General features: G+C 58.5%; 14 protein-coding genes across 14 annotated transcripts in view; 5 read left to right on the top strand and 9 right to left on the bottom strand.

The window, feature by feature from the left end:
* Positions 1-570, bottom strand: part of SPRG_22264 (hypothetical protein) — a gene marked incomplete at both ends in the record, with an annotated part of 1891 nt that extends 1321 nt beyond the window's left edge. Inside the window, one exon of the mRNA XM_012350376.1 lies at positions 7-570. Coding sequence (XP_012205766.1) covers positions 7-570 — 564 coding nt within the window. The remainder of the gene's footprint in view (positions 1-6) is intronic.
* Positions 571-2882: 2312 nt separating this feature from the next.
* Positions 2883-4175, top strand: SPRG_10766 (hypothetical protein). Its single transcript, XM_012350330.1, has one exon. It carries the CDS (start codon positions 2915-2917, stop codon positions 4133-4135), a length of 1221 nt encoding a protein of 406 aa, XP_012205720.1. The 5' UTR covers positions 2883-2914; the 3' UTR covers positions 4136-4175.
* Positions 4176-4180: 5 nt separating this feature from the next.
* SPRG_10767 (hypothetical protein) lies at positions 4181-4690 on the bottom strand. The gene has a single exon (XM_012350331.1). The coding sequence runs from the start codon at positions 4674-4676 to the stop codon at positions 4197-4199; it is 480 nt and encodes a 159-aa protein (XP_012205721.1). The 5' UTR covers positions 4677-4690; the 3' UTR covers positions 4181-4196.
* Positions 4691-4848: 158 nt separating this feature from the next.
* On the top strand, positions 4849-5507 carry SPRG_10768 (hypothetical protein). The gene has a single exon (XM_012350332.1). It carries the CDS (start codon positions 4869-4871, stop codon positions 5406-5408), a length of 540 nt encoding a protein of 179 aa, XP_012205722.1. The 5' UTR covers positions 4849-4868; the 3' UTR covers positions 5409-5507.
* A 567-nt stretch (positions 5508-6074) lies between these two features.
* On the bottom strand, positions 6075-6516 carry SPRG_10769 (hypothetical protein; the record flags this gene model as incomplete). Its single annotated transcript, XM_012350333.1, has 4 exons — positions 6075-6160; positions 6207-6242; positions 6307-6334; positions 6382-6516. The coding sequence occupies 4 exons, from the start codon at positions 6514-6516 to the stop codon at positions 6075-6077; spliced, it is 285 nt and encodes a 94-aa protein (XP_012205723.1).
* Positions 6517-7404: 888 nt separating this feature from the next.
* SPRG_10770 (hypothetical protein) lies at positions 7405-8634 on the top strand (the record flags this gene model as incomplete). The annotated part of the gene is made up of 1 exon (XM_012350334.1): positions 7405-8634. One exon carries the CDS (start codon positions 7405-7407, stop codon positions 8632-8634), a length of 1230 nt encoding a protein of 409 aa, XP_012205724.1.
* A 281-nt stretch (positions 8635-8915) lies between these two features.
* Positions 8916-10144, top strand: SPRG_10771 (hypothetical protein; the record flags this gene model as incomplete). The annotated part of the gene is made up of 8 exons (XM_012350335.1): positions 8916-9041; positions 9088-9162; positions 9205-9447; positions 9498-9612; positions 9656-9724; positions 9774-9836; positions 9885-9989; positions 10038-10144. 8 exons carry the CDS (start codon positions 8916-8918, stop codon positions 10142-10144), a joined length of 903 nt encoding a protein of 300 aa, XP_012205725.1.
* A 66-nt stretch (positions 10145-10210) lies between these two features.
* On the bottom strand, positions 10211-10975 carry SPRG_20940 (hypothetical protein; the record flags this gene model as incomplete). The annotated part of the gene is made up of 1 exon (XM_012350374.1): positions 10211-10975. The coding sequence occupies one exon, from the start codon at positions 10973-10975 to the stop codon at positions 10211-10213; it is 765 nt and encodes a 254-aa protein (XP_012205764.1).
* A 276-nt stretch (positions 10976-11251) lies between these two features.
* On the bottom strand, positions 11252-11627 carry SPRG_10773 (hypothetical protein). Its single transcript, XM_012350336.1, has 2 exons — positions 11392-11627; positions 11252-11351 (listed from the first exon to the last, which is right to left on the bottom strand). Exons 1-2 carry the CDS (start codon positions 11614-11616, stop codon positions 11268-11270), a joined length of 309 nt encoding a protein of 102 aa, XP_012205726.1. The 5' UTR covers positions 11617-11627; the 3' UTR covers positions 11252-11267.
* Positions 11628-11763: 136 nt separating this feature from the next.
* On the bottom strand, positions 11764-12166 carry SPRG_10774 (hypothetical protein; the record flags this gene model as incomplete). The annotated part of the gene is made up of 2 exons (XM_012350337.1): positions 11920-12166; positions 11764-11875 (listed from the first exon to the last, which is right to left on the bottom strand). Exons 1-2 carry the CDS (start codon positions 12129-12131, stop codon positions 11764-11766), a joined length of 324 nt encoding a protein of 107 aa, XP_012205727.1. The 5' UTR covers positions 12132-12166.
* Positions 12167-12209: 43 nt separating this feature from the next.
* Positions 12210-13891, bottom strand: SPRG_10775 (succinyl-CoA:3-ketoacid-coenzyme A transferase). Its single transcript, XM_012350338.1, has 4 exons — positions 13749-13891; positions 13548-13692; positions 13317-13493; positions 12210-13273 (listed from the first exon to the last, which is right to left on the bottom strand). The coding sequence occupies exons 1-4, from the start codon at positions 13874-13876 to the stop codon at positions 12242-12244; spliced, it is 1482 nt and encodes a 493-aa protein (XP_012205728.1). The 5' UTR covers positions 13877-13891; the 3' UTR covers positions 12210-12241.
* Positions 13892-14510: 619 nt separating this feature from the next.
* On the bottom strand, positions 14511-19570 carry SPRG_10776 (hypothetical protein; the record flags this gene model as incomplete). Its single annotated transcript, XM_012350339.1, has 15 exons — positions 19473-19570; positions 19402-19429; positions 19241-19346; positions 18968-19196; positions 18541-18923; positions 18248-18494; positions 18132-18194; positions 17951-18093; positions 17634-17907; positions 17424-17585; positions 15697-17372; positions 15488-15641; positions 15003-15437; positions 14870-14962; positions 14511-14816 (listed from the first exon to the last, which is right to left on the bottom strand). Exons 1-15 carry the CDS (start codon positions 19539-19541, stop codon positions 14511-14513), a joined length of 4368 nt encoding a protein of 1455 aa, XP_012205729.1. The 5' UTR covers positions 19542-19570.
* Positions 19571-20519: 949 nt separating this feature from the next.
* On the top strand, positions 20520-21031 carry SPRG_10777 (hypothetical protein; the record flags this gene model as incomplete). The annotated part of the gene is made up of 3 exons (XM_012350340.1): positions 20520-20780; positions 20827-20963; positions 20989-21031. The coding sequence occupies 3 exons, from the start codon at positions 20520-20522 to the stop codon at positions 21029-21031; spliced, it is 441 nt and encodes a 146-aa protein (XP_012205730.1).
* A 33-nt stretch (positions 21032-21064) lies between these two features.
* Positions 21065-22536, bottom strand: SPRG_10778 (hypothetical protein; the record flags this gene model as incomplete). Its single annotated transcript, XM_012350341.1, has 6 exons — positions 21065-21182; positions 21235-21386; positions 21451-21555; positions 21601-21735; positions 21782-22270; positions 22321-22536. The coding sequence occupies 6 exons, from the start codon at positions 22534-22536 to the stop codon at positions 21065-21067; spliced, it is 1215 nt and encodes a 404-aa protein (XP_012205731.1).
* Between the last annotated feature and the right edge of the window lie 48 nt (positions 22537-22584).

Here is a 22584-nt window from a genome sequence, read left to right on the forward strand (position 1 = left end):
CCCGACGCAATCGGAGCCGGGCACGAGCGACGTCTTGCCCATGGCCGTCGACTGGAGGAAGACGGCCTGCGAGTTGGAGAGCGTCGCGATGCCACGCACTTGGACGTTGGCGGCCGTCGATTGCTTCGTGCTGACCGTCGTCGTCTTGTCGTCGTTGATCGTGAGCGTCGTGATGACGGTCGTCGTCTTGTTCTTGAGGTAGTAGGCGAGGATCGCCGTCGACGACGCGTTGGCACCGATCGGCGCGAGTGTAATGTAGTTGATCGCGTCGTTGGGCATGGCGACGGCGTCGAGGTACCCCGTGGTGCCAGCGCCCACGACGATCGAGCCGTCGTCGCCAAAGCTCACGACCTTCTTGTCAATGGCGCCGACCTTGAACGCGTCGCTCGAGACCTTGACGTTGGACGCCGAGGCGGGGACGCCGGCCGACGTAAAGTGCAGCGCGTACAAGACGATGACGTTGATGAGGAGGAAGATGGCGAGGATGCCGAAGAGCATGACCTTGCGCGCAATGCCATCGGCGATGCCCGACGACGGCTGCACGTACGGCGTCTCAGAGGGGTGCGCCATGACAACTGTGGAGTAGTGAGCGAATCCAAGAATGAAGCGGAGGAAAAGCAGCTCTTAGCGTTTGTTGAGGCAGCGCTGGTCGTCGCCAGCTAATCGCCAGCTGGCACTGGACGTACCGTACACCTGCGTGAGATCAGAGCGGGCATAGCCACGGAAGTCCAGGCGCGCCATCTCCGCGCCAATGACCGCAAGTGCAATGTCCTTTCCTGCCGAACGTACCAATACCGTCTCAATATAGGATAGGCAAGTCGGAAACGTCTCCCAAACGACCACACGGCTTGCTTCCAGTGCGTTCGCTGCCGTTCAGTGGTTGGATGCGGCGGGACACGACCAATGATGTGCTGCCACGACGTGATGCATACGCTCGCGATCAACGTCGCGGCGGTCCCTGACAGAGCAGGACCAACCACCGCCAGCAATTACCGCCGTGCCGTGCCGGCACCCGCACTTAGCTAGCCCTGTCCGGGGCGGCGCACGGTACAAGATGCATCTCCGCACCTGGCCAAGCTCCTCCTATACCTTGTAATGTTGTAAAGACACACACACCTCACCGAAATGTATTGCATCAACATCTTCTTGCATCACGTCAGATACGACGCAGCGCCGACCCAGTGTGCCAAAGCTCTTGACTGCGTCAAGTAGTATCTCGCTCAATCGCAGGTAAAGTAGGCGCGTATCTTGCTTCTTACTGACGCTTTCGCCGGCCATCGCCCGAGATTGCCGTTTCCCTTGGAATTGAGACGTTGACGAGATATCTTGTTGAAAGTGCTCTCGTGTCTCATTGGTCGGATTGCTACCCCTCGTGTGATTGGGCATAGCATATGCCAGGCCGGCTGCCGCCAGTCGAAACGAAGTGAGGTGGTGCGGACGGATGCCCGGCGACTGCAGTTGAAGCAAGAATACGCCACAGGACGTAGTGGATAATCGTAGCGCAGCTGCAAGCCATAGGAGCGGCGGGTGCGAGTGCAGACCTCGTACTGCCGACGACGCCCGTGTCCACAGTGCAGCGCCAGCTGGCGGGCGATTCTTGAAGCAAGTGTGACAAAGCCAAAGCTTCAAGAGCACGTGCCTACGAGAGCGGCGAGTGGCTTATTTCCGTTGTGGCAGCCAATGGTGCCAGTGCTGGCAACGTGCACGGCTCTGAAGCAGGTAAAGGCGGCGGTATGTCAAGAAGCCAGGGGGAGCCATGAGCTGGCGGCGCCTCGTGCGCCGATTCTTGTGCGCGGTACGAACGAAGTGGGTGTCTGCGCGATAAATCTGGTATGCAATCCGTACTGTCGTTATCGACGTTGGAGGAGGAAGCCAACGACTTCGTGATGGTAGGGACACGAACAGAATAAGTAAACCACGACGCGACTTTGAATGTACCTGCTTGATGGCGTACAGACATGCGGTGTGTGCATCGTAGCCGTGGCACCCTCATCGTGACGACAGAACTCATCATCGCGGCAAGGAAAGATGAAGCCATGACGCTTTTATAGAGCTGCATATAGCACTGACAGGGTTGTGCTCTTGCGGTGACACGAATACGCTTTCAGAAGCATAAAGACATGGACTCACTCTTTCGCAATACTACCCGGTAGTAGTACCGGTATATCAATACTTGACGTCTAGCTCATAGGACAACTCGCAGACGAACAAGTCCATTGTTCAAGACAAAATCGCAACGGCTCTACAGTGCGTCGCGGTGTCATTGGCTGCTGCTGCCATAACGTGCTCCTTGCTTCAATGTAGCCTAAGGGATATATAAAAAATGCTCTGATACCGCTTGATCTAGCTTGTCCATTCTGCTGGATCGCACCAGCGTGATGCTATTGGTCCGTCTTTACGGATAAATTACCGGGCTGCAATCGTAAAGCACGGTAATAGTGTTCGAATGACACTAACTACAGCCAAAATGCTCGTTTCGAAATAGTGTTGCTCTTTATTGCTTTATAGAGGTTCGGGTCCAGCGTTGAAGTTGCCACTGTGAACAAGACCCATCCCCACAGGACCTTTTTCATAGCAGAATCCAACGCACTTGAGCAGGCAAGTGCACTAGGACGAGCGGGACATACCTTCTCTCCAGCGACGTCTGTCGCGAGCGATCTTGCTGCGGATTTTGGATTTCGTTTCGTCGAATGTGGGTGCGTTCTATACAAACGTCAAGTTAAAAAACGACCAAAGCATGGAAGCTCTGCCAACGGTTTCGCTTCTGCATCCATTGTGAGAGGTTTTCAGAAGACACTTGACGTTTGTATGAAGTTGAAGTCTGAGGTGCAAAGCCACCTCTATCTTTTGATGCTTGTCCAAGCTTGGATCCGCGTCATTTTCGAAAAACCAGCGAGCTCCGCTGGCGACGACGATGAGTGCAACACCCAAGCCCACGCCCGGACTGGCGACGACGCTCACGCCGGCCACGCATGCGCCGGCGATCGCGGCCTTGACCTCGGCGCCATTGACCTCGAGCTGGGCAGACCACATCACGCTGACGCAGCAGGTCACGATCATCGGGCTTCCGATCGTCGCGCTTATCTTGATCTACGTCTTCCTCCGCTGCATCTGGAAGGTGCCTGAGGGCAACAGCCTGCCCAAGTTTGCAGGGCCCAAGTACGGCTCGACCGACGACAAGGACGCGCTCAACAAGATCAAGAAGGAGAAATCGTCGCTCTGCGAAGAAGGCGAGGCTGCCGGCGACTACGATGCGCCGTGGACGCAGACATTCGACCTGATCTTCTTGCTCGGCATGATCTTGTACCTTGTCGTCCTGCTCGTCTTGACGTATTTGTACGCGCCCGAGTACTTTTCGTCCATCGACTTTTGGCTCTTTCAGCTGCCAAAGCTGGGCTGCATGATGGCCGTGTCGCTACTCGGCGGCCTTGTGTGCCGTTGCTTCTGCGAAGTCGACAGCAAGGGCTACATCATGACCAACAAGTCGTCGGTGTTCAAGGTCAACTACACGCGGAAGCTCCAGCACTTTGCCGCGTACATGGTGCCCCTCGTGATCCACAGCAGCTACCACGGTCCGCTTGCCCTTGGATGGGGTGACTTCTTTACGATGCTCGGCTTCCTCGTCTTGATCAAGCCGATTCGCGAGTCGGCGACGTTCTTTATGCTCCAGTTCAACTCGCTCGACCGTCCCGAGGACCGCCCGCATACGCTCAACTGGATCATTGCAGGCAACATTGCGCCGGGTCTCTTCATCCTCATGTTCTTCAAGTGGCTCTATGGCGAGCAAGGCGCGTTAACGTTCATCATTGTCTTCATCACGGGCATCGGCGACGGCCTCGCCGAGCCTGTTGGCATTGCCTGGGGCAAGCACAAGTACAAGACGCGGAGCTGCTTTTCCTCGCGCAAGTACACGCGGTCGTGGGAAGGCTCGGCGTGCGTCTTCCTCTCGGGCATGATCTTTCCCGCGCTTCAATACGCCAACTTTCAAAGCTTCACGCAGGTGCTTACGGCGATGCTCATCCTGCCGCCGACGATGGCCTACGCCGAAGCGATTGCGCCGCACACGATGGACACGCCCGTCCTCATGATCGGCTGCGGCGCTATCTTGTATGCGATCACGCATCTCATCGCGTAAGCGCATGAAAACACTCGAATATGATGTTTGAACCTTTCCATTCTTCACGTTCGCCTACTATTTAATGTCGCTTCGCCCGCCAGTCCAAGAGATCCAATTCGTCGTCTTCGTCGTCGACAGGAACGGCCTTGGCCTTAGCCTTGGAGCGGGCTTTGAGGACCTCGGACATGATATCGACGGGCGGGTCGGTCGTGTCCGTGGTGAGACCCGCCTCGTCCTCGTCCTTGTCGTCGTTACCGCCCTCGTCATCCTCGGCGCCAGCCTCTTTCTTACTCACACGCAGAAGCGTTTTGCGCAGCCGCTCCATGTACTCCATCTGCTCGAGCTTCTCGAGACCATCTTCCTCGGCCGCCTCGTCGGCCTTGGTGGTCTCTTCGTCGCGGTCCTGGGTCTCGACGGTGGCGACGAAGGACTGAAAGTCTTCCCACTCCTTCTCCTGCGCCTTGGCGACTTCTTCCTTGATGTTGAGCTTCCGCGCCTTGGCGTCCGCGAGCGGATCGTCAAAGAACCCGACGGGCAGCTCCTTGCGCTTGTTGCTCATGGCTTGTGTGCGTTTCAGCCAATCCGCTGCTTTCATCGCCGGATTTTCGAATGCCCGGATTTCAGCCAATCCGATGTATGCATTTCTCATCCACCAATGACAACAAAGCTACATGGCAATTTCTCATTTTGACCAATGAACGCTCTAGAAATACAAACCAATTTGGCCAATCAAGGGATCGATTCCGGTTGCATGTACGTCTGCGACGAAGCCCAGGTCGACCTCGCGGTCGTGACCGTCGGGTACAAGAGCGTCTTCCACCCCAAGGCTGCGGTCGAGGTCCATCCAGACGCTCCTTCGTCGTCCCCGCCATATGTCATCTTCGGTGAGCGCAACATTGTCGATGACATGGCCTGCATCTCGCTGACTATCTCGGACACGCAGTCGACGATCACGGTCGGAGACAACAACCTCTTTGAGAGCGGATGCACGATCAAGGCCAAGACGATTGGCAGCAACAACTGGTTTGAGCCCAAGTGCTCCGTGGGCGAGGGCGTCGTCATCGGTAACGACTGCGTCATCGGCGCCGGCGTCGTCGTGCCACCACACACGGTCATTCCCGACAGCTCGGTGCTCGTTCGTTTGCCGGACGGGCGCATCATCCGGCGCGAGCAAAAGGAATACGCGCGCAAGGCCAAGCAAATGCTCCAAGACAAGTACATTGATGCGTTCACGGAGGCCACGAGCCCTTCGTACTTGCCGCGGAACCATCGCATGAAGACGAAGCCATGACAATCCGTGCCTGCTTCAATGCACATCAAGTTACTTTTGAACATGGCGTGTGTAGTGTTGGAAGATAAGTGCTCATGGAGAGTAGATTTGGAACGAACAGGGGTCGCCCTACGATAGATTCGTCGTCATGCATGATACATTCTGCACATTGCATCGTCAACCTTGCGCATCTTCTTGAGCAAGTTGACGGTGTAAATTGGCTGCGACGTTCGGTTGCGCATGGCACGGCGCTCGGTAGTCGGCTCCTCCTCCATTGGAGAATGCTTTCGCGGTGTAGGATGCTGGAGAGAAGGATGGACATGACTTACCGGCGCTTGGTTGTTCGCTCGCGGAGAAGGTGCATTGGCACCCAGACGCACGCGCGGTGACATGGGGATGTGATTTACATCGGACGTGGCCACGCGCGCGCTTGCCTTCCATGGGTCTCGTACGGGAGTCTTTGCCACCTTGGCTCGATGGGGTAGTGTGCGTCGAGTAGGCTGCGGATAGCGTGAAATGTCCAGACCATGGAAGTGTGATATCACACCTGGGCCTCACACTGGTTTGATCTCCCTCTTTGGTCTGCTGGTGCCTCTGGGCCGACCTTGCTCTTCTTAGCTGGTCTCTTCGTGTCGGCAACACTGGCCCCAAGCTAGAGCTCGTTTAAAATTTGCCCACAATTAATGATCATCGAACCTTCAAGGAGCACTGCACGCTGGCGTCTCGCATGGCAATGGTAGGCTTCGCCTTGGCGTCGCTTACGTTGCGACGCACTGGAGGAGGAGAGATCATTGTCGAGAAGGACAGGCCGAGTCGTACCAATGGCCATCTGGAGCTCGATCGTCTTCTTCCTCGCTGCCATGGAACGTCAATGAGCTTGCAAGCACGACCGCATATGCATATGTAGGTCTTCGTCTACCCGAGGCCAAGTCGGAGCGCGTCAGGTTCTGCGAAGGATGGTCCATGAGATGGAGACCTCGAGGAGAGGACGTACCAGCGCCGAAGCGAGGTCTTGGTTCTCGCTGAGGAGGTTTGCCTTGTCGCGCTGCATGTCATGGATCTGCCCCTGGAGCTGGCGGATGTTGTCCATCGCGATCTCTTCCTGGGTCACGCGACCCCGCCGACGCATCCTCCTGCGCTTGCCTCTGTCTCCCGGCGCCGATTTGAAAATGCGAGGCAGTTACACAATACCTCATTGCTATTGGCATAAAAGCATTTAAAATACAACCAATCACATGCCTTTGATGCGATCTTGCACCGTTGCGCTCTCCACGCTTCAGTTTGCTGCTCGACAAAGACAAATTCAGGTGGCTAGGCCACAGAGCAACGTCAACCAACAGCTTACGTACAGCCGTAGAGTAAGCTGTCCGAACTCACAACTGTTGGACAGGTGTAGAGTAAGCAGTCCGAACACGTCACTAAACAAAGACACTCTGTCCTTTTCGCTGTGTCGAGATCTCTCAAACCTATTCGGTTCGTTCCTTGCGATCAATCTAGACGACAATTGTGTTGAGTATTAGTAAGACCTTGGTATTAGGAATTGCCTTGGTCTCAGAGTATTGTGTTGGAGGTGAACTTTTGCGATTCTGCCCTATCCATCGCTTGCTAAAGATAGCTGCGCAGAAAGGCCATGTACCCTCTCCACTCGACCAACGACGCCGTTGTCGAGCACTCGCTCCTCACATTATGGAAGGTCGCATCCAATCCAAATCACTCTGAAGACGAGAGCAGCACTCTTGATACGATCCCGATTGGTGTTTGGAGCTCCGTCGGCTCTGTGCTCCTCCACATGAACCCACAGATCCGAAGCGCCAGTGCAGCTGTTTTACAAAGCGTGTGCACATGCGCACCGCGCATAGCTCGTCAACTAGTGCATGATACGGACATTGTGCCACAAATCTGCCTTCACCTGGTATCAACGCTGCCAGGAACCACGGCAGCGGAACTGACACTCGTTGCCCAAGCGCTCCTGGCCCTGACCAAGCTCGATGCGTCGATGCTTTGCAGCTACGGCGCGATGGACGCTTCCTCCTTTGTGCTGCTGCACCCAGCGTACACTGCGCTCGACTTTCTACCAGCCCAAGCAATCGCCCTGCGCACTCTCTCCTCTCTCGTCGCCGCCTATCCGCCAGCGTTTGAAGACTTGGAGACGGCGCGGCTCTTTCCACATCTTTGCCGACAGCTCGTGCGCTTGAACGACGCTTCCACGTACGTCACCGCGACGGTCGACTTGTTTCTCGTCGTCATCACACCACAGCCATTGGTGCTGTGCGACTTGCACGAGCTACTTCCATGGGCCATGACGCAGCTCCAAAAGAAGCGGCATCAACTCGCAGCTCTCCGGCTCTTGCGCGCGTGCCTTTGCCATGCAGTGCCTCCACCGCACCTCTCGGTTGCTGGGGCGACACAGACAGCGTTGCGGTCCTCTGGCACACTCATCGACATCGCGTGGCTAGCCGTGTGTCATACGAACGCTGCTGTCGCCACGGCTGCCGTGCAGCTCTGGACGGCCATGCGGCAGGTATCCGACGAAGGCTTTGTCGTCGATGCAATCGAGCAAGGGTGCGTGACCATTCTTTTCACGCATCATCCGCAGTTCGCGCGAACGCTCCTTCCTACTATCAGCGACGCTGTGGTGTCGCACTTGATCAAGACCCTCGTTGTCACAACCAATGCCTTGCTGCAGCGAAACATCCTCGTCGCCCTACTTGCGCTGTTGGCCCACGATCCGCGGAAGCGGTGTACCTTGCTCGACGACGGCTTTTCGTTGGTGCTTCAGACCACACTCCGCACGTCAATTAAAAACAGTCCGCAGCTGCTGAACGACATGCTGGCGGCGATGCGTCATCTTTGTGAGACCCGGTCGTCGCTGGTCGTGGCCGAGTGTCGGTTGCGGCTGACGCAAGAGAGTACGTCGCCGGTCGCTCTGGCAATCCACGACTTTACGCTGCGGAAGGCCTTGCCCAAGGTGCGTGATTTGTCAGTAGCGCAAGCGGTCGAGCTAATTCAAGTCGCGCACGTCCTCGACCTCGAGCCATTGACATCGTGCGTCATGGGAGCGTTCGGTCCTCGCGTCTCCTCCGAGTTGCTACCGATGGCTCTGAGTCTGGGCGCACCGGCCGTCGCCGTCGCGTGCATCGATCGGCTCGTTGAAATCGCCAACAACTCTCCAACCCAATGGGACGTGGCGGCCGACAGCGTCGCGCTCATTTTACAATCGATTCTGCTCGACTCGCAGCAGCAGTGAACCAAGTAGCGACCTCGAGGATTGGAAGCAAGGCAAAGTGTCTCTTCCTCTTGGCTCTGCACCAATTGTTATTGCGAGGATGGGTCCGACGCGTCTAGGTCGAGCTAATAAACTTTTGTACTGTTTGATATCGTGTGGTTTTGTTGTACGCATTATTGTCGTCTTCTAGTATCGCAGAGATACAAAGAGAGTCGGCCTATCTTGGATGGGAAAGGCCACACGGTATCCGGTCGTCGTATCCGGATGCTGGCCAAACGCCATCGTTTGTGCATTTTGCGCCGATGAAGTTTGCCGTGACACCCGCGCAGGCCGTGCTCTCGTGCCTGGGCATGGCATCTGCCTACGTTGGCATCCTCTACTGCGCCCCGCGAAGCATCCGCGCCCTTCCGCGCGACCACCCGTCGCAGGTCCGAGGGGCTGCCCATGCCATACATGCTGACTCCGCCCCACTAGATTATCATGCGCTTCTTTCTCATCAGTGTCGTGAGCAGCATGTGCCCGCTGTGCATGCTGTGCTTTTACGAGCCGGTGCGTCCGCCTCGTGTGGCATGCACTGAAGATTGCTCGTAGAGCGCGAATGGCATCTCGCTGGCCGCGTGGCTCGGCTTCCACTGGGACGTGCGCGCGACGCTCGTCGGCACCTTCCTCTCGCTCTGCGTGACCATGCTCCTCTTTGCGGGCGCGCTCTTTGCGTACCTTCTCGAGCTGCAGGCGACGGCGCGCACGTCGTCGTGGTCCAAGGCGCTCGAAGGCACGTCCCTCGCACACCAAGCGCGGTACGAGCGCATCCAGGCCATCCGCACGTACCTCTACGTACGTTGTCTGGCTGTTGCAATCCATTGTGGAGACATATATGTATGTAGGCGCCGTTCACGGAAGAGTTTGTCTTTCGCAGCTGCATGGCCCCACTCTTGCTCTGCGCTGGCTTCTCCGCCAGCCAGATCATCGTAGGCAGCCCCTCGCGTTTGGCGTCGGTACGTTCTCCTTGTCGTATCTTGATATATCGCTGTGTATTCTGCAGCCCACATGCATCACTTTGTCGAGCACGTGCGCAGCGGTATGCCGTGGACGCGTGCGCTGCTCATCGTCGGTAGACAGGCCATTGTGATCTAATCCCGACGCTCACGTACCCCGCGTAGTCTTCCAGCTGTGCTATACGACCGTCTTTGGCATCTACGTCACGTTTCTCTACTTGCGCACAGGTATCCCACCCTCCTGTCTACTTGTTTATGGTCATATTGTCATGGCAGGCCAATTCTGGGCACTCTTCGTTGTGCACGCGTTTTGCAACACGATGGGGTTCCCGGACCTCGGATTTCTCTCGAGCGAGAACCCGTTGTTTTCCTCTCGCTACGGTAGCCTGCGACTCTTCCTTGGACGCCGCACCTCATGGCCTTGTGTAGCGATCTTGCTCGTCTACCTTCTCGGCATTGTGGGGTTTTCCGTGCTCTTGTACCCGCTCACAGACCCGTCCTTGCACCCGCACAGTCTCTGGCTCTACGCACTTTAATAACGCGCCACTTGCAACCCAAAGTCACTCCCGCAACGACAAAGTAGCATTTCTATCATTTGATAGCTATCGCTGATACGGGCACTGAGGAGCGTTGGCGTCGGGCAGAATCGAGTCCATCCCGGGACTTGCAGGGCACATGAGCGATGCATCGGGGCCTACGGCCACGGTTCGGTGGCGCCAGTACGAGAGGCTCGTAAAGATCGACTGCTGGACGCGGCCTTGACGTGACAGAGCCTTGTCTTCGTCGGTCGGGTGCACGATACCGTGGTACAAGATCGGCGTCATGACCATGACCATGTACGCGTACGCTGCGCGCCACGCCTCGCGGAGCTCGTCGGTGAACGTGTCGCCCGTGCAGTCGTGCATGGCGAGGAGGAGACATTTCCCGAGCAAGTTGAAGTACTCGATCTTGACGCCGTACTTGTTGTGTCGGTACGCGAGGTCACACACCTTTTCAATGACGTTGGGCGCGTTCACGGCCGATGTGATGCTCTGGATGATGTTGATGAGCGCTTTGCCTTGCACGATGATGGACGACCGGAAGAGGGGCTTGACGGCCGGCGCCTTCTCAAAGATCATGCCGTAAAAGTAGTCGTAAAAGTACACGACGGGCGACGCCGGCTTGACCTTGAGAAGCGCGGGCGTCGATCCAGATGATATCGCCGCCCAGTTGGCAAGCACGAGCGCCTGGACGTCCTTGGAGATGCGCGGGTGCACCATGGCAAAGTCGGGGCATCGCTCTTCAAAGTACCGCTTGTAGCGCACGCCGAGGATGATCATCCCGTCTTTCGTCTGCTTGATCGCTTGCACCGAGTACTTGACGCCCATCCTCGGTCGTCGAGACAAGTGCTGCTCTCGACAGCTATCTCTGGCAGCGCCAAGATGGCCCCCCACGATATTACGGCCAATCCGATGTCCGGAAGAAACCGGAAACGGCGCGGCTCGTTTTTCTGGCGTACATCTTGACAACGCAAGGAATTCCCGCACCCTCGAAGGGCGAGCACCTCGAAGGGCGAGCAGACTCGATAAGATGAGAATCATCTACATCTTCCTCTCCAGGTCTTTTGTATGATACAAGTCGGCGAAAGAATGTATTTGGAAATGCACTGGAAACACAGGCCTACGCTTTGGGGGTCGACAAAGGTGGCTGCTTGGTGCGGTGGATGGAGCGGATCGTGTTGAGGACGCCCCGTCGGTCGCACGCCTACACAATCGTGTGATATGCAGAAAAGGTCATAGCGTACTTGGTGCTCCGGCGTCCACGCAGACGCGAGCGACACCATGGTCGAGTCGCAGAGCAGCTCGTTCTCGGCGCCGTCGTCGGTCTGGTTGGAGCTCGGGTCGAGCGCTATGTCGAGGAGCTGGAGCATCTTGGACTCGGAGATGCTCTGCTTGAGCTTGGACGTCGTCTTGGAGCGCGGCGTGCGGCGCGGACTCTTCTCGATCCGAACGTCCTCCTCCGGGTTCATCGTCGTCGCACTGGGAATAACCGTTGCTATTTCGAGCCACGGTATCCGGATGCGTATCAGATCTGCATCCATGCCAGAAGAGGGAGACGAATGGACCCAGCAGAAGATCTGGTGCTCGGGATGCTGTCGTATTGGGATTCATCATCATTATTTCTTGGTTGGGTTCTTGAGCAACAGCGCCTTCTTGGTGGTGCACTCTTTGAAGGGTTTGCCCGTGCCGTACGCAGCACTCGTCGTCGTCATTTTGGCCTTTTGCATCCTATGAACGCCGCGTGAGCCGACGCCAGAACTCGATGAACGCACTTTTCATCCTGCAGCTTTTCCTGGAGCTTCTTGATGCGGTTCTCGTACGTAAAGTCTTCGGCCTTGGAGTTGTCAATGTAGCAGAGCCCAAAGTCGTCCCACCAGCGCTTCGCGGCCATTTGCTCGCTCTCGATCTGCGCCGTCAAGTTGGCTTGCTTGGACACATAGTCGATCTCTTGCGGGCGTCCTGCGTCGACGGGCTTGGCGGGCATGCCTCCTCTTGTATTCTAGTGACTGCAACCCATCCCCATCCCAGCTAGTATGGCGCGTCCAACGGCACCGGCGCTGAAACGGTGATAAACGGACGGTGTAACATTAAGCCTTACTCCATGAGCGACAGCGTCGGCGAGACGGTAAAGTCGGCTTCCGTGCGCGCCCGGATCTCGTCAACCGTCGTGTCGGGCGAGTGCTCGATGAGGACGAGGCCGGTAGGCGTGCAGTCAAAGACCGCGAGCTCCGTGATGATGCGGTTCACGACCTGCTTGCCCGTGAGCGGCAGCGAGCAGCTCTTGAGGATCTTGGCGCTACCGTTCTTGGCGTTGTGCTCCATGGTCACGACGACGCGGTTGCCGCTGCCGACGAGGTCCATCGCGCCGCCCATGCCCTTGACCATCTTGCCAGGGATGATCCAGTTGGCGAGGTCGCCGTTCTGAGCGACCTGGAGCGCACCGAGGATCGTGAGGTGGATGTGGCCGCCGCGGATCATGCCAAACGACTCGGACGACGAGAACGTCGACGAGCCAGGAAGGTACGTGACCGTCTCCTTGCCCGCGTTGATAAGATCGGGGTCCTGCGACCCGAGCTTCGGGTACGGACCCATGCCAAGGAGGCCGTTCTCGCTCTGGAGCACGACCGAGACGCCAGCCGGGACGTAGTTGGGCGCGAGCGTCGGGAGGCCAATGCCGAGGTTGACGTACATACCGTCCGCAAGCTCCTTGGCCGCGCGCTTGATGATGCGCTCGCGGTCCGGCGTGACCTTGGCGCTCTTAGCGTTGTCCGAGACCGTGAGGCGCTCGATGCGCTTCTCGTTGCGCTCGGCCTTGTAGATGCGCTGGACGTACACACCCGGGACGTGGATCTCGTCCGGGTGCAACTCGCCAATCTCGACGAGCTCTTCGACCTCGACGATCGTCGTCTTGCCGGCCTTGGCCGCGTCGACGTTGAAGTTGCGCGTCGTGCCACGGAAGACGAGGTTGCCGTCCTTGTCGCCCTTCCAGGCCTTCACGAGCGCAAAGTCACCCGTAATACCCTCCTCCATGACGTAGTTGCGGCCGTTGAAGACGCGCGTCTCGCGCGCCTTGCTCGGAATGTCCACGGACCCATCGGCCTTGAGCTTGATGCCGAAGCCGCCTTCCTGCTCGATGGTAAGGCATGCGAGCACGCATGGCGAAGCGCACCTGGATGATGGTACCGTACGCGGTCGGCGTAAAGAAGGCAGGAATACCAGCACCACCGGCACGGATGCGCTCGGCGAGCGTGCCCTGCGGCGTGAGCTCGACTTCGAGCTGACCCGTCAAGTAGAGCTTCTCAAACAAGGCGTTCTCGCCAACGTACGACGAGATCATGCGCTTGATCTAATACATCGAGCAGCTGAGCATCACCACCCTTGATTGTGCCAAGGCGAGTACCTGGCGCGACTGGAGGAGAAGGCCGAGGCCGTAGTCATCGACGCCGGCGTTGTTGGAGACGCACGTGAGGTCCTTGGCGCCCTGACGCACGAGCGCGTCGATCGAGCTCTCGGGAATACCGCAGAGGCCAAAGCCACCAACGATCCTACATAGGAAGCATGTCCATGAGCCATCGATGCCGACCATGTAGCCTGGCAGTACAAGGTCGAGCCGTTCTTGATGTCCTTGACGGCCTCGTCCGACGAGGCGAAGACCTTGCTCGAGGCGAAGCGCTGGTGGAAGAGGGCGGCGCGGGAGACGCGTGTGAGGCGGGAGGCTTGGCGAAGCATGCTGCAAATCAAAACTGAGCCACAAGCCCCAAAATCTTCTTTCGATCTTCGGTTTCGAAGTTTCTTAGCCCATTTAATGACTCACTTATTGCAATACAAATATCAAGCTCGATTTGACGGTTGGAGAAAAAGACTCGAAGGACAAACTTCAAGTTGGCTTGGCAATCGAGCGAACGACGATGGCGATCCAAGGGCTCCTTCCAGTAATCCGAGGCAAGTCGACTACCATCTGCGCACTCGACTAACAACTACACGCCGCCTGATAGCCCGCTGTGATAGTATAAACATGCGACCGCTGCTGTTCCAACTCAGATACCTTTGCACGAGAGCTCCACCAAGCACGCTCGACCAACTCGTCGTCTTCCTCATGATGCAAGCTCCACTAAGCTCTAAGAATCCATTGGAATCATGGCCGCGATGCGACGAGGGCGCTGCGGACAGCGAGGGGCGTGCGTGCAGCGATGACACGGTGTCGTCAAAGGGCAACTTCACCGATTTGTAAACGTCTAGCGATGACAAATCGCCACGCGATTGGTCAACAGCCCATCAACCGAACGGTTTCGTGTAACCGGCTCATCAGAGCGGTCATTGGCCGCGCAATCTTGAAGTGTCGTCACGAGACTTGGTGATCTTGCTACTTTTTATGGAGCAAGTCTTCGAGAGAGACGTGCATCGTCGACGACCGTCCCGCACCGCGGCCACCAGCATGACTGCTATTGCTGTTGTTGTTGCTGCCACGACCCCCGTGGTGGCTCTTGTGACCGGCGCGCCCGGCCTTGCCTCGACGCTCGTCGTGCCGAGGTGGGCGTCGACCGGTCGCTTGCGTCGACGCGCCCGGCGGCTGCGCAAGCTTCTTCTCAAACCGAAACTGAATGTCCTTGAGGTGCTCGATCGTCAGCGTCTTGGCGGCCGCGACCGCATCTTCGCATGTGCCCACAAACTCAAAATGGCGCTCTCGCCGTCGCGCGGTCGTTTTTGAGACAAAAAGTTGACTTGGGCGCCGCTTTCCTTTTCGATGCGGCGAAGGTTGGCGCCCTGCTTGCCAATGATCTGACCCTCGACGTTAAAGTCCGGGCTCGAGAGTGCCTAGCCGTGGCATGAGCGATGCGACACCCCACTGTCGTACCTCGTCCGAGAGCACGTCGTGGATGTACAGCTGCTCCTTGAACGAGTCGTTGAACGACTCGGACGCGACAGACGCCGTGTCAAACGACCCAAACGAGTCGGTCGACGGTCGCCGGCTCTGGAAGCCCGACTGCCGCTTCATGTGCTGGCCCTTGGAGATGAGCTTCTTCCCTTCGTCCTCCAAGCCTTGGCGCAGCATGCAGCGACCAATCTTTTCGATACAAAAGCCGAGCTCGCGCGAGTTGGGCATGAGCACTTGGCGAATGGCTTCGGCCTCGCGGTACATCATTTCAGCCTCCTTGTACTTTTCCTGGGCTACGAGAATGCGCGCGAGGTTGAGGAGCGTCACGGACACGCGGTCGTTGGTGTTGCTATAGTACTGCTGCCGGATCGTGAGCGCTTCGCGCAGGTATGTCTCGGCCGCTGCATATTGCCCCTACATCGTCCATACGAGTGGCGGTCTAGACAAAACGCGTTGGGTTGTACCTGGTTGTACTTGTGGTTGCCAAGGTTGTTGAGCGTCGCCGCGGTCTCGGGGTTCTTATTGCCGAGCTTCTTGCGCCGAATGTCAAGCGCCTGTAGGTACAGCTGCTCAATCTTGGCGTCAATCTCCGACATCTTTTGCGGCGACGGTTTGCGCCTACGCCAGCTTTGATGACCGCATCGAGGTAGCGAGAACGTACGCCTTGGGCAACTTGTCGGTGATGTGCACGAGGAAGAGCGCCATGTTGTTGAGGCTCCGTGCGACGAGCGGGTGGTCCTTTCCGAGGTGCGCCTCGTAGATCGAGAGGCTCTTTTCATACAGTTCTTGGATCTCATCGTTGGTCTTGAGAAGCACACCGCCGTAGCCCAAGCCCATCGATGAACTATCGCCCTCGTCCTTGAGCATCGTGAGCGCCGACTTGTAAAAGTTGCCAAGGTTGTTCAAGCTTGTCGCATAGTCGGGGTGCACGGGCCCAAGGACGCGCTCGCGGATCTCCTTGGCCTGCAGCAGTAGCGCCTCGGCCTTTCGGAACTTCCACGCATTCACGGGGCTAAAGCCGCGGCGCATTGAGAGCACAATCCCGAGGTAATTGAGCGCCTCCGCGACGTGCGAGTGGTCGGTCCGGTGCAGGACCTCTTGCTGGATGCGCAGCGACTCGCGGTACATGTGCTCTGCGTTGGCGTCTTCGTTGACGTCATAGTGCGCGTACCCCATCTCCATGACCATGAGCACCTCGAGCGCAAGGAGCTCCATCACGCCCGGACACGCGCAGGGCGGGGCAGCCTCCGGTGCTTGGCTTGGCTCATAGCTCGACGGCATATCGCTCGTGTCGAGGATCGTCGAGTTGTTCTCAATATGGCCGCACTTGCAGTTGAGGACACGCGCGGTCTTGGAGAATTGGATGCTTGTCGCAAACAAGCGCAGGCGGAAGCGCGGGTCCATGCGGGCGCGAAAGATGAAGCGGCCGCGCACCATGAGGTTGCTATGGAGTAGCACGTCGATGAAGGGCGCGTAGCCGCCATCGTCGTCCTCGCAGCCGGTCGCCATGCGCTCGCGCGCCGTCTCTTCGCTGTGCTTGGAGAGCTGGTGGGCGATCCGGAGCGCCGACTCGATGTTCGAGCGCTCCGAGTCAAAGAGCGTCAGCGACCCTTCGTAGCGGAACGCGTGGCTGGCATTCGCAATCACGAGGCAGTAATGTCGCACAAAGCGGCGTCGCCATGCCAAGAAGAGCGCGGCGCCTTCCGGTGACGAGACGGAAAACTTGGCGGCCTCGTCCTCGGCGAAGAGCTGGATCATGTTGTGGAGCCGGAAGCGCGCGTGTTGCGGCAACACGTGCCGTGTCGTCTTTCGCAGTATCATCGGCATGACCTTCTCGACTAACGACCATTGGTTGAGCTGCTCGAGCGCCGGGATTGCCGCCGCGACCTCGGACGCATGCGCCGTCACCTCTTCCTGGCTCTCGAGGTTCAAGAGCGAGTACGACATGGTCGTGAGCGCGTCGTCCTTGTCGAAGCAGTCGTCAATGTGGTAGAGCTCCCACCCGAGGCTCTGCGCGGATGACGCGGCCGTCGACGCACACTCGTCCAGTGCGTTGCTACTACCATACTGCCGGCTGTACGATGGCGGCGCAAACATCGAGGGCGTCGATGATGACAAGATGGATGGCGACGAGTGCGTCTTCATGAGCGGTGACGGCGACGTAAACGACTGCAGGACCGCGCACGCGGCCTTCATATCAAACACACCGCGGAAGAGCCCGAGTGCCATAAAGGCGAGCCGGAGCGGCGCGTCGAGCTGCGTGAACGACGATCGAATGCACCGGTCGAGGCATTCTTTCTGGCCAGTTTCCGACAAGTTGTTGATCTCCTCGAGGCGGTGGTCTTCAACCTATGAGACGACTCCTCATGAGCGAAAAGCAGCAGTGCTGCGTAGACGTACTTGCAGTCGCTCGATGAGGTCCTGGGGCGTCACGTTTGAGCGCGTGTTGGCGAGGGCCCGGCCGACGACGCGCAGCGCCAATGGCAGCTTGCCGCAGATGGTCGCGAGTCGCTCTGCTTCAACAGGCGAGCATTGCAGCGCCATCGACAAGATGAGCTCCGTCTACAAAACGCGTCTCGTCAACACCAACAACGCTGTGTGGCACGCTACCGCAATCTTGAGCGGCAGCTCCGAGATGTTGACGGACGTGACTGTGACGTTGGCGATATCCGGGATGCGGCGCGAGCCGAGGAGCAGCCGCGTATGGTGCGCAGTCGCGACGAGCTGGCCAAGGAACGCCTCACACTTGCGCTGGTCGCGGTCGAGGAGCTCCTCGACCTTGTCGAGCACGAGGAGGCAGCGCTTGGAGCCGAGCTCGGCAAAAAGCTGGCTATCGGTCGTGTTCTCGCCGACGGGGAGCCCGACGCTCTGGGCGATTGCATACCTACACGCCGCGTTGATATATAGATCGACGTGATGGCACGTACAGCACGGCCGAGAACTCGAGGCCCGCGAGACCTTCGAGATCCACATAGAAGACGCCGTCGGGGCATATCCTGCGCTGCAGCACAAAGTGCGCGGCTGCAATGACGAGCGAGCTCTTGCCAATGCCTGGTGCCCCGGTGCACACCTACAACGCATGAGATCACGTTTATCGCGATTGCATACCGTCACGTTGCCTTGGACGATCGAGCGCACGAGGTTGTACGTGTCGACGTTGCGTCCGACAAACTAGCCGTTCCATGGTAGTACCTCCATACAGAAATGGACGGGTAGCAATCTACCTGGCCGTGCATGGCGGGGAGGTTCGACGGACAGTGCGGCGTCAAGTCCACGAGCTTCCCGCGTGGCAGCTTGGGAAAGATGACCACGTCGTGGAGCGATGCATCCGCTTGACCGAGAAGGAGGAACTTGGAGCTCTCGTCGTGGGGCCACGGCAGCGTCTCGCCTTTGCAGCAGCAGCGGTTGGGCGGATGGCGCGCATGCACCATGCCCGAGAGCGCCCACTGACACGTTCGCTCGTGGAGGTGTCTACATGGATAGGCTGAGCAGTCGACAACAAAACATCGCAGCGTACGCGCAGCAGCAGGCGCGCTTGTTGGTGGGCGGCAAGGCGCGCACCGCTGTCTTGGCAATGTCAAAGGCTGCGAGGACCGACCGGCCCGCGAAGAGCGAGAGGTAAAAGTGCTTGGCAAACATGTTGCCGCTCGAGTCCAAGATGCGCGAGTCCGAGTGCACGGCAACGACGTGGGGTACGCCGGCCTCGACAAAGACGTTGGCCAGCCGCTCGCTGTGGCACGAGCTCACAAAGACGACTTGGAGGAGGTCGGTGGCGCCGACGGCGCCGCTGTAGATGAGTTCGCGGAGCGACTTTGGCGAAATCATGTGCGTGCAGCCCGCGCCGTCCTCAAAGCAAAGCATCTCGTTGTGCCCGACGCCATGGCCGGAAAAGTGCAGCACCTGCGCAGATCGTGAACGAGAGTCTCCTGAACAAGCTTGTATACCTTGCACTGCCATGCGGTCAAGAGCGCACGGAACGAGTCGGTCGTCGCCACATCAAAGCGCAGCCGAATGCGCCCGAGGTAGCCCGAGTTGAGCGCTTGCTGGAGCGCGAGCCGCTCGGCCTCGAGGTCCAGCTTCTCCATGGCCAAGATTGTGGGTGGTGCATCCTTGGGGTAGATCCTGAGCACGAGGGGCGCTGCGTGCAAGACAGCGAGGTCCAAGACGTTGTCCCTACACGTATCGTCGAGCGCCTGTCGTCGAGCTGAAGGCTCCACCTGTCATTGATGTCGCGGATGGCTGCGAGGATCTTGGCCCGCCGGCCAAGAGCTTTGATCTGTAGATCGTCGCGAAGGATCTCGTTGGTCAAGTCGGGCAGAATGGCTACATCGTGGAGCAAGGGCCATGAGGACAACCTCTGGCTGCATGATGGACGTACCGCCCGAGATCTCATTCTCGAGGAAGGTCTACCTCGGAGGTCAGTCGCATGCTGCGCGAGGAGGGGTGTACCTGCGCGAACTCGCCAAAGCCCGAGGCCTCGAGCCACTCGGCGACCTTCTCGCAGCTCCAGGCTTCCATCGACGCAAAATCCACTGATGTCTTTCGAGGATCCCCAAGTGGCGTTCTTTTAGACCAATCCGATTGCGTGCATGGCCTATAAAAGTTACATTTACACCAATCACACACCAGCTCGCTGGCAACGTGGGATTTGGAACCACGCGTGGCCAGCGTCCTGGCGGCAAGGGACCACAAGAACCTGCGGCGACGCCCATGGCCGCGCGGCCGTCGCACCTTGCCCCCCGGTGCGACTTGATGCGCGCTGTCGTGTCCATTCCTCGCTCGTTGAGGTACTACGGTGCAGTGGGTTGTCTTTGGTAAACATCCAGGAAAAATCTGCGCCAGCGAACGGTAAATCCAGGACGCACCCCGCCCAGCACCACCATGGCTCCGTGTACGGCCGCGCCCATGGCGCCGACAGCAACGCAAGACGGGCGATCTCCTCGACATACCGATGGCGAAGGAGGCGGTACCTACTATGTACACATGGATGCCTGCGTCGCAGCAATGATCAATTGAAGTACGCCATCGTACAGAGCCATATGGTGCTCAACCTGGCGCTCTCAGAGATGGCACAGAGATGGCACACAGTCGACCGGGCCTCTCTGTCGTTGCCTGCATGCCAGCACGTACAGCACCATGGCGTTCCTGCAGCTCGCTACCGCCTGGCCTGCCATGGCCTCACCGCTCATGCAGGCGCATGTGCATCGCATGCGATCGCTTGCAGGGACGGCGACCGAGTCCTACGGCCGCGCATGTCCCGCGGAGGCGTCCGCGGATGATACCAAGCGACTTGAGCACGAGCAAAATTTCATGTAATAAAATGCACGTTGGATCGTGACGGCCAGTGTAATATAATGCTGTTGTGGTAAACGCTCTGTGAAATTGTATGGCAATCGGCCCGCAAAAAAGCTTTGGAAAATAAAATCGAACGAAACGCAGCGCACCCGTGGGAGAAAAGCCAGCGTTGTTCATTTACCTTTTCGCAACCGCTCCGCCATGGGGCAGTCGTGCTCATGCTTGGACCAGAGCCACCCGCACAGCCGGCGACGCTCGAGCTCGAGCCCCATGTCGCTCCAGGGCGACGCCACGGCGCGCGCCGAGGGCCTCCTCCACCAGCCGTCCAAGGCTATCGAGGCCAGCGTCGTCAAGCGCAATCCGCGCACACTCGACCACGAGTCGGCGTACACAGCCTTCGTCTACAAGGGCATGGAGCATCCGCCGAGCTCCAAGAAGACAGAGGCCAGCGGTGTGAGCGAGGTAGCTCATAGCGCGCCTGGCGAGGTCTCATGCGTCCGTGCTGTAGCCGAGGTCTTCGACCGATACGACAATCTTGGAGCTCGAGTGTGTTATGTGCCTCGACACGTTCTCGGACGAGAACCCCAAGATCCGGACGCTCTGCAACTGCGGCGTCAACAGGACCAACTTTCACCTCGCGTGCTTGTACGAGTGGGTCGACCGGGACAAGAGCTGCCCCGTGTGTCGGGCAGTGCTCTTTTCGAGGAAATTAAGTCAATATGTAAGCTGCATGTGTGCTGTCGTCGTCATTGTAGCTGGTCCAAGATGGGCATGGCAAGCACGGACGCGAGCACGGCAAGCGCCATGGACGCGAGGACGAGCTGCACGTGGCGAGGTGCCAATGCCTCGAGCCACGACGTCGACCTATATAGGCACAGAAGCATTATGGCAACATCTCACACGCAGCTGGACGTACGCAGGCACCGTTTCTTGGGCGGTCGATTGGTGCGGGAACGGGTACGTGGTAAAGCAGCTTTGCGGAATGGGGTCGCCATTTGCGAGGCGACTCATCTCGAGGAGTTGGGCCGGTGGCACGAGCTGCAGCAGCCCATTGGCCTTGGGTACAAGCTGTCAAGGCGACTTGTAAAGTATCAACATATCAAGCAGAAAATGCGGCTAAAAGGATATCGACCATGCCTTCAATCGGCATGCTGTGGACGAGCTTGGAGAGCACCGAGTGCATCTCGGCATAGTCACAAGGACATGCAAGGAGGCGCGTGCGGTGATGCAAGACAAGCTACGAACGCTCCGTCGAGCTAGCATCAAACGAAGGTTCGCGTACCGCGGCCGAGAGGTACAGGGAGAAGAGCGGGTGCGAGCAGAGCAGAATGTCGTAGAGGCGACACACGTCGTCAAACGCCTTGATATGGTGGGCGAACCACGTAATCATCCACGGCAGCGCAAAGTACGGGTCCACCTAGTGTGTCGTATCAAGGTGTTGCTTCAGCGAGAGGAGGACGCACGCCGGACGCCATGATATGCGCGTAGAGCTCCGTGTCCTGCGTCTGCAGCAGCGGGTAGAGCACGTTGAAGATAGCGAGCACCGAGTCAAAGTTGGTGCGCATCGGCTCTTGAAAGTACGTGGCGCTGGCACGCACAAGCAGCGGCGTCGCCGCATGTACGCCAGTCGTCAATAGAAAGACCGCAGCGACGTCGTGGAAGCCTTGGTAGTAGTGCAGCTCGACGTTGTCCGCTTCCGCGCTGCAGAGCACAGCGTGGACGAGCGAGTAGAGCGACTTGCGCCGCTTCCGCCGGTTGTGCAGCGTCGGCGCGTCGTGCCACATGTCGGGGTTGAGCGACCGATCAACGTCGCGCTGCACTTGGTCGTCGTCCGGGTGGGCTCGGTGACGGTACCCCGGCGTCTGCGGCTTGAGGCGGTGGTCGACAAAGAACGCTTCGAGCGACTCGGGCGTAAAGCCCAAGAGGATCGGCCAAATGCGCTTGCGCAGCTCCTACACCAAGGCGAATGAGTACGTCGATCGGAGCGGCCCTAGGCGCCCACCCGCGTGAGAAACCCGCCGGGCGCGAGCGCGAGGCGGCGCCACGTGGCAAGGAGGCGGTCCTGTGCGGCCTTGGCCTCGGCAGGCGACACAGCTGATGCAAGCACATTCTCATAGTGCTTGAGCGTCGCAAGGATCTTTTGGCGGTGCCCGTCGCTGGGCTCGTCGGCCGGCCCCGGCACGAGCCCACGGACTGCCTTGCGCAATGCGACAAGCATTGCTACACTGGTAACCGGATGCTCGACAGCAATTCCACGCCGGACAAG

This window comes from Saprolegnia parasitica (genome assembly GCF_000151545.1).
Source record: "Saprolegnia parasitica CBS 223.65 unplaced genomic scaffold supercont2.64, whole genome shotgun sequence".
Classification (NCBI taxonomy): Eukaryota; Oomycota; class Saprolegniomycetes; order Saprolegniales; family Saprolegniaceae; genus Saprolegnia; species Saprolegnia parasitica.

Bases quoted from the DNA above. Each gene is read 5' to 3' on its own strand.
- SPRG_10766 (XM_012350330.1), top strand. From the start codon at position 2,915: ATGAGTGCAACACCCAAGCCCACGCCCGGACTGGCGACGACGCTCACG.
- SPRG_10767 (XM_012350331.1), bottom strand. From the start codon at position 4,676: ATGAGCAACAAGCGCAAGGAGCTGCCCGTCGGGTTCTTTGACGATCCG.
- SPRG_10768 (XM_012350332.1), top strand. From the start codon at position 4,869: ATGTACGTCTGCGACGAAGCCCAGGTCGACCTCGCGGTCGTGACCGTC.
- SPRG_10773 (XM_012350336.1), bottom strand. From the start codon at position 11,616: ATGAACCCGGAGGAGGACGTTCGGATCGAGAAGAGTCCGCGCCGCACG. The intron at 11,352-11,391 runs GTACGCTATGAC...ACGATTGTGTAG, and splicing joins CGTGGACGCCGGAGCACCAA to GCGTGCGACCGACGGGGCGT.
- SPRG_10775 (XM_012350338.1), bottom strand. From the start codon at position 13,876: ATGCTTCGCCAAGCCTCCCGCCTCACACGCGTCTCCCGCGCCGCCCTC. The intron at 13,494-13,547 runs GTACTCGCCTTG...TCGATGTATTAG, and splicing joins TTCTCCTCCAGTCGCGCCAG to ATCAAGCGCATGATCTCGTC. The intron at 13,274-13,316 runs GTGCGCTTCGCC...ACCATCGAGCAG, and splicing joins CGTACGGTACCATCATCCAG to GAAGGCGGCTTCGGCATCAA.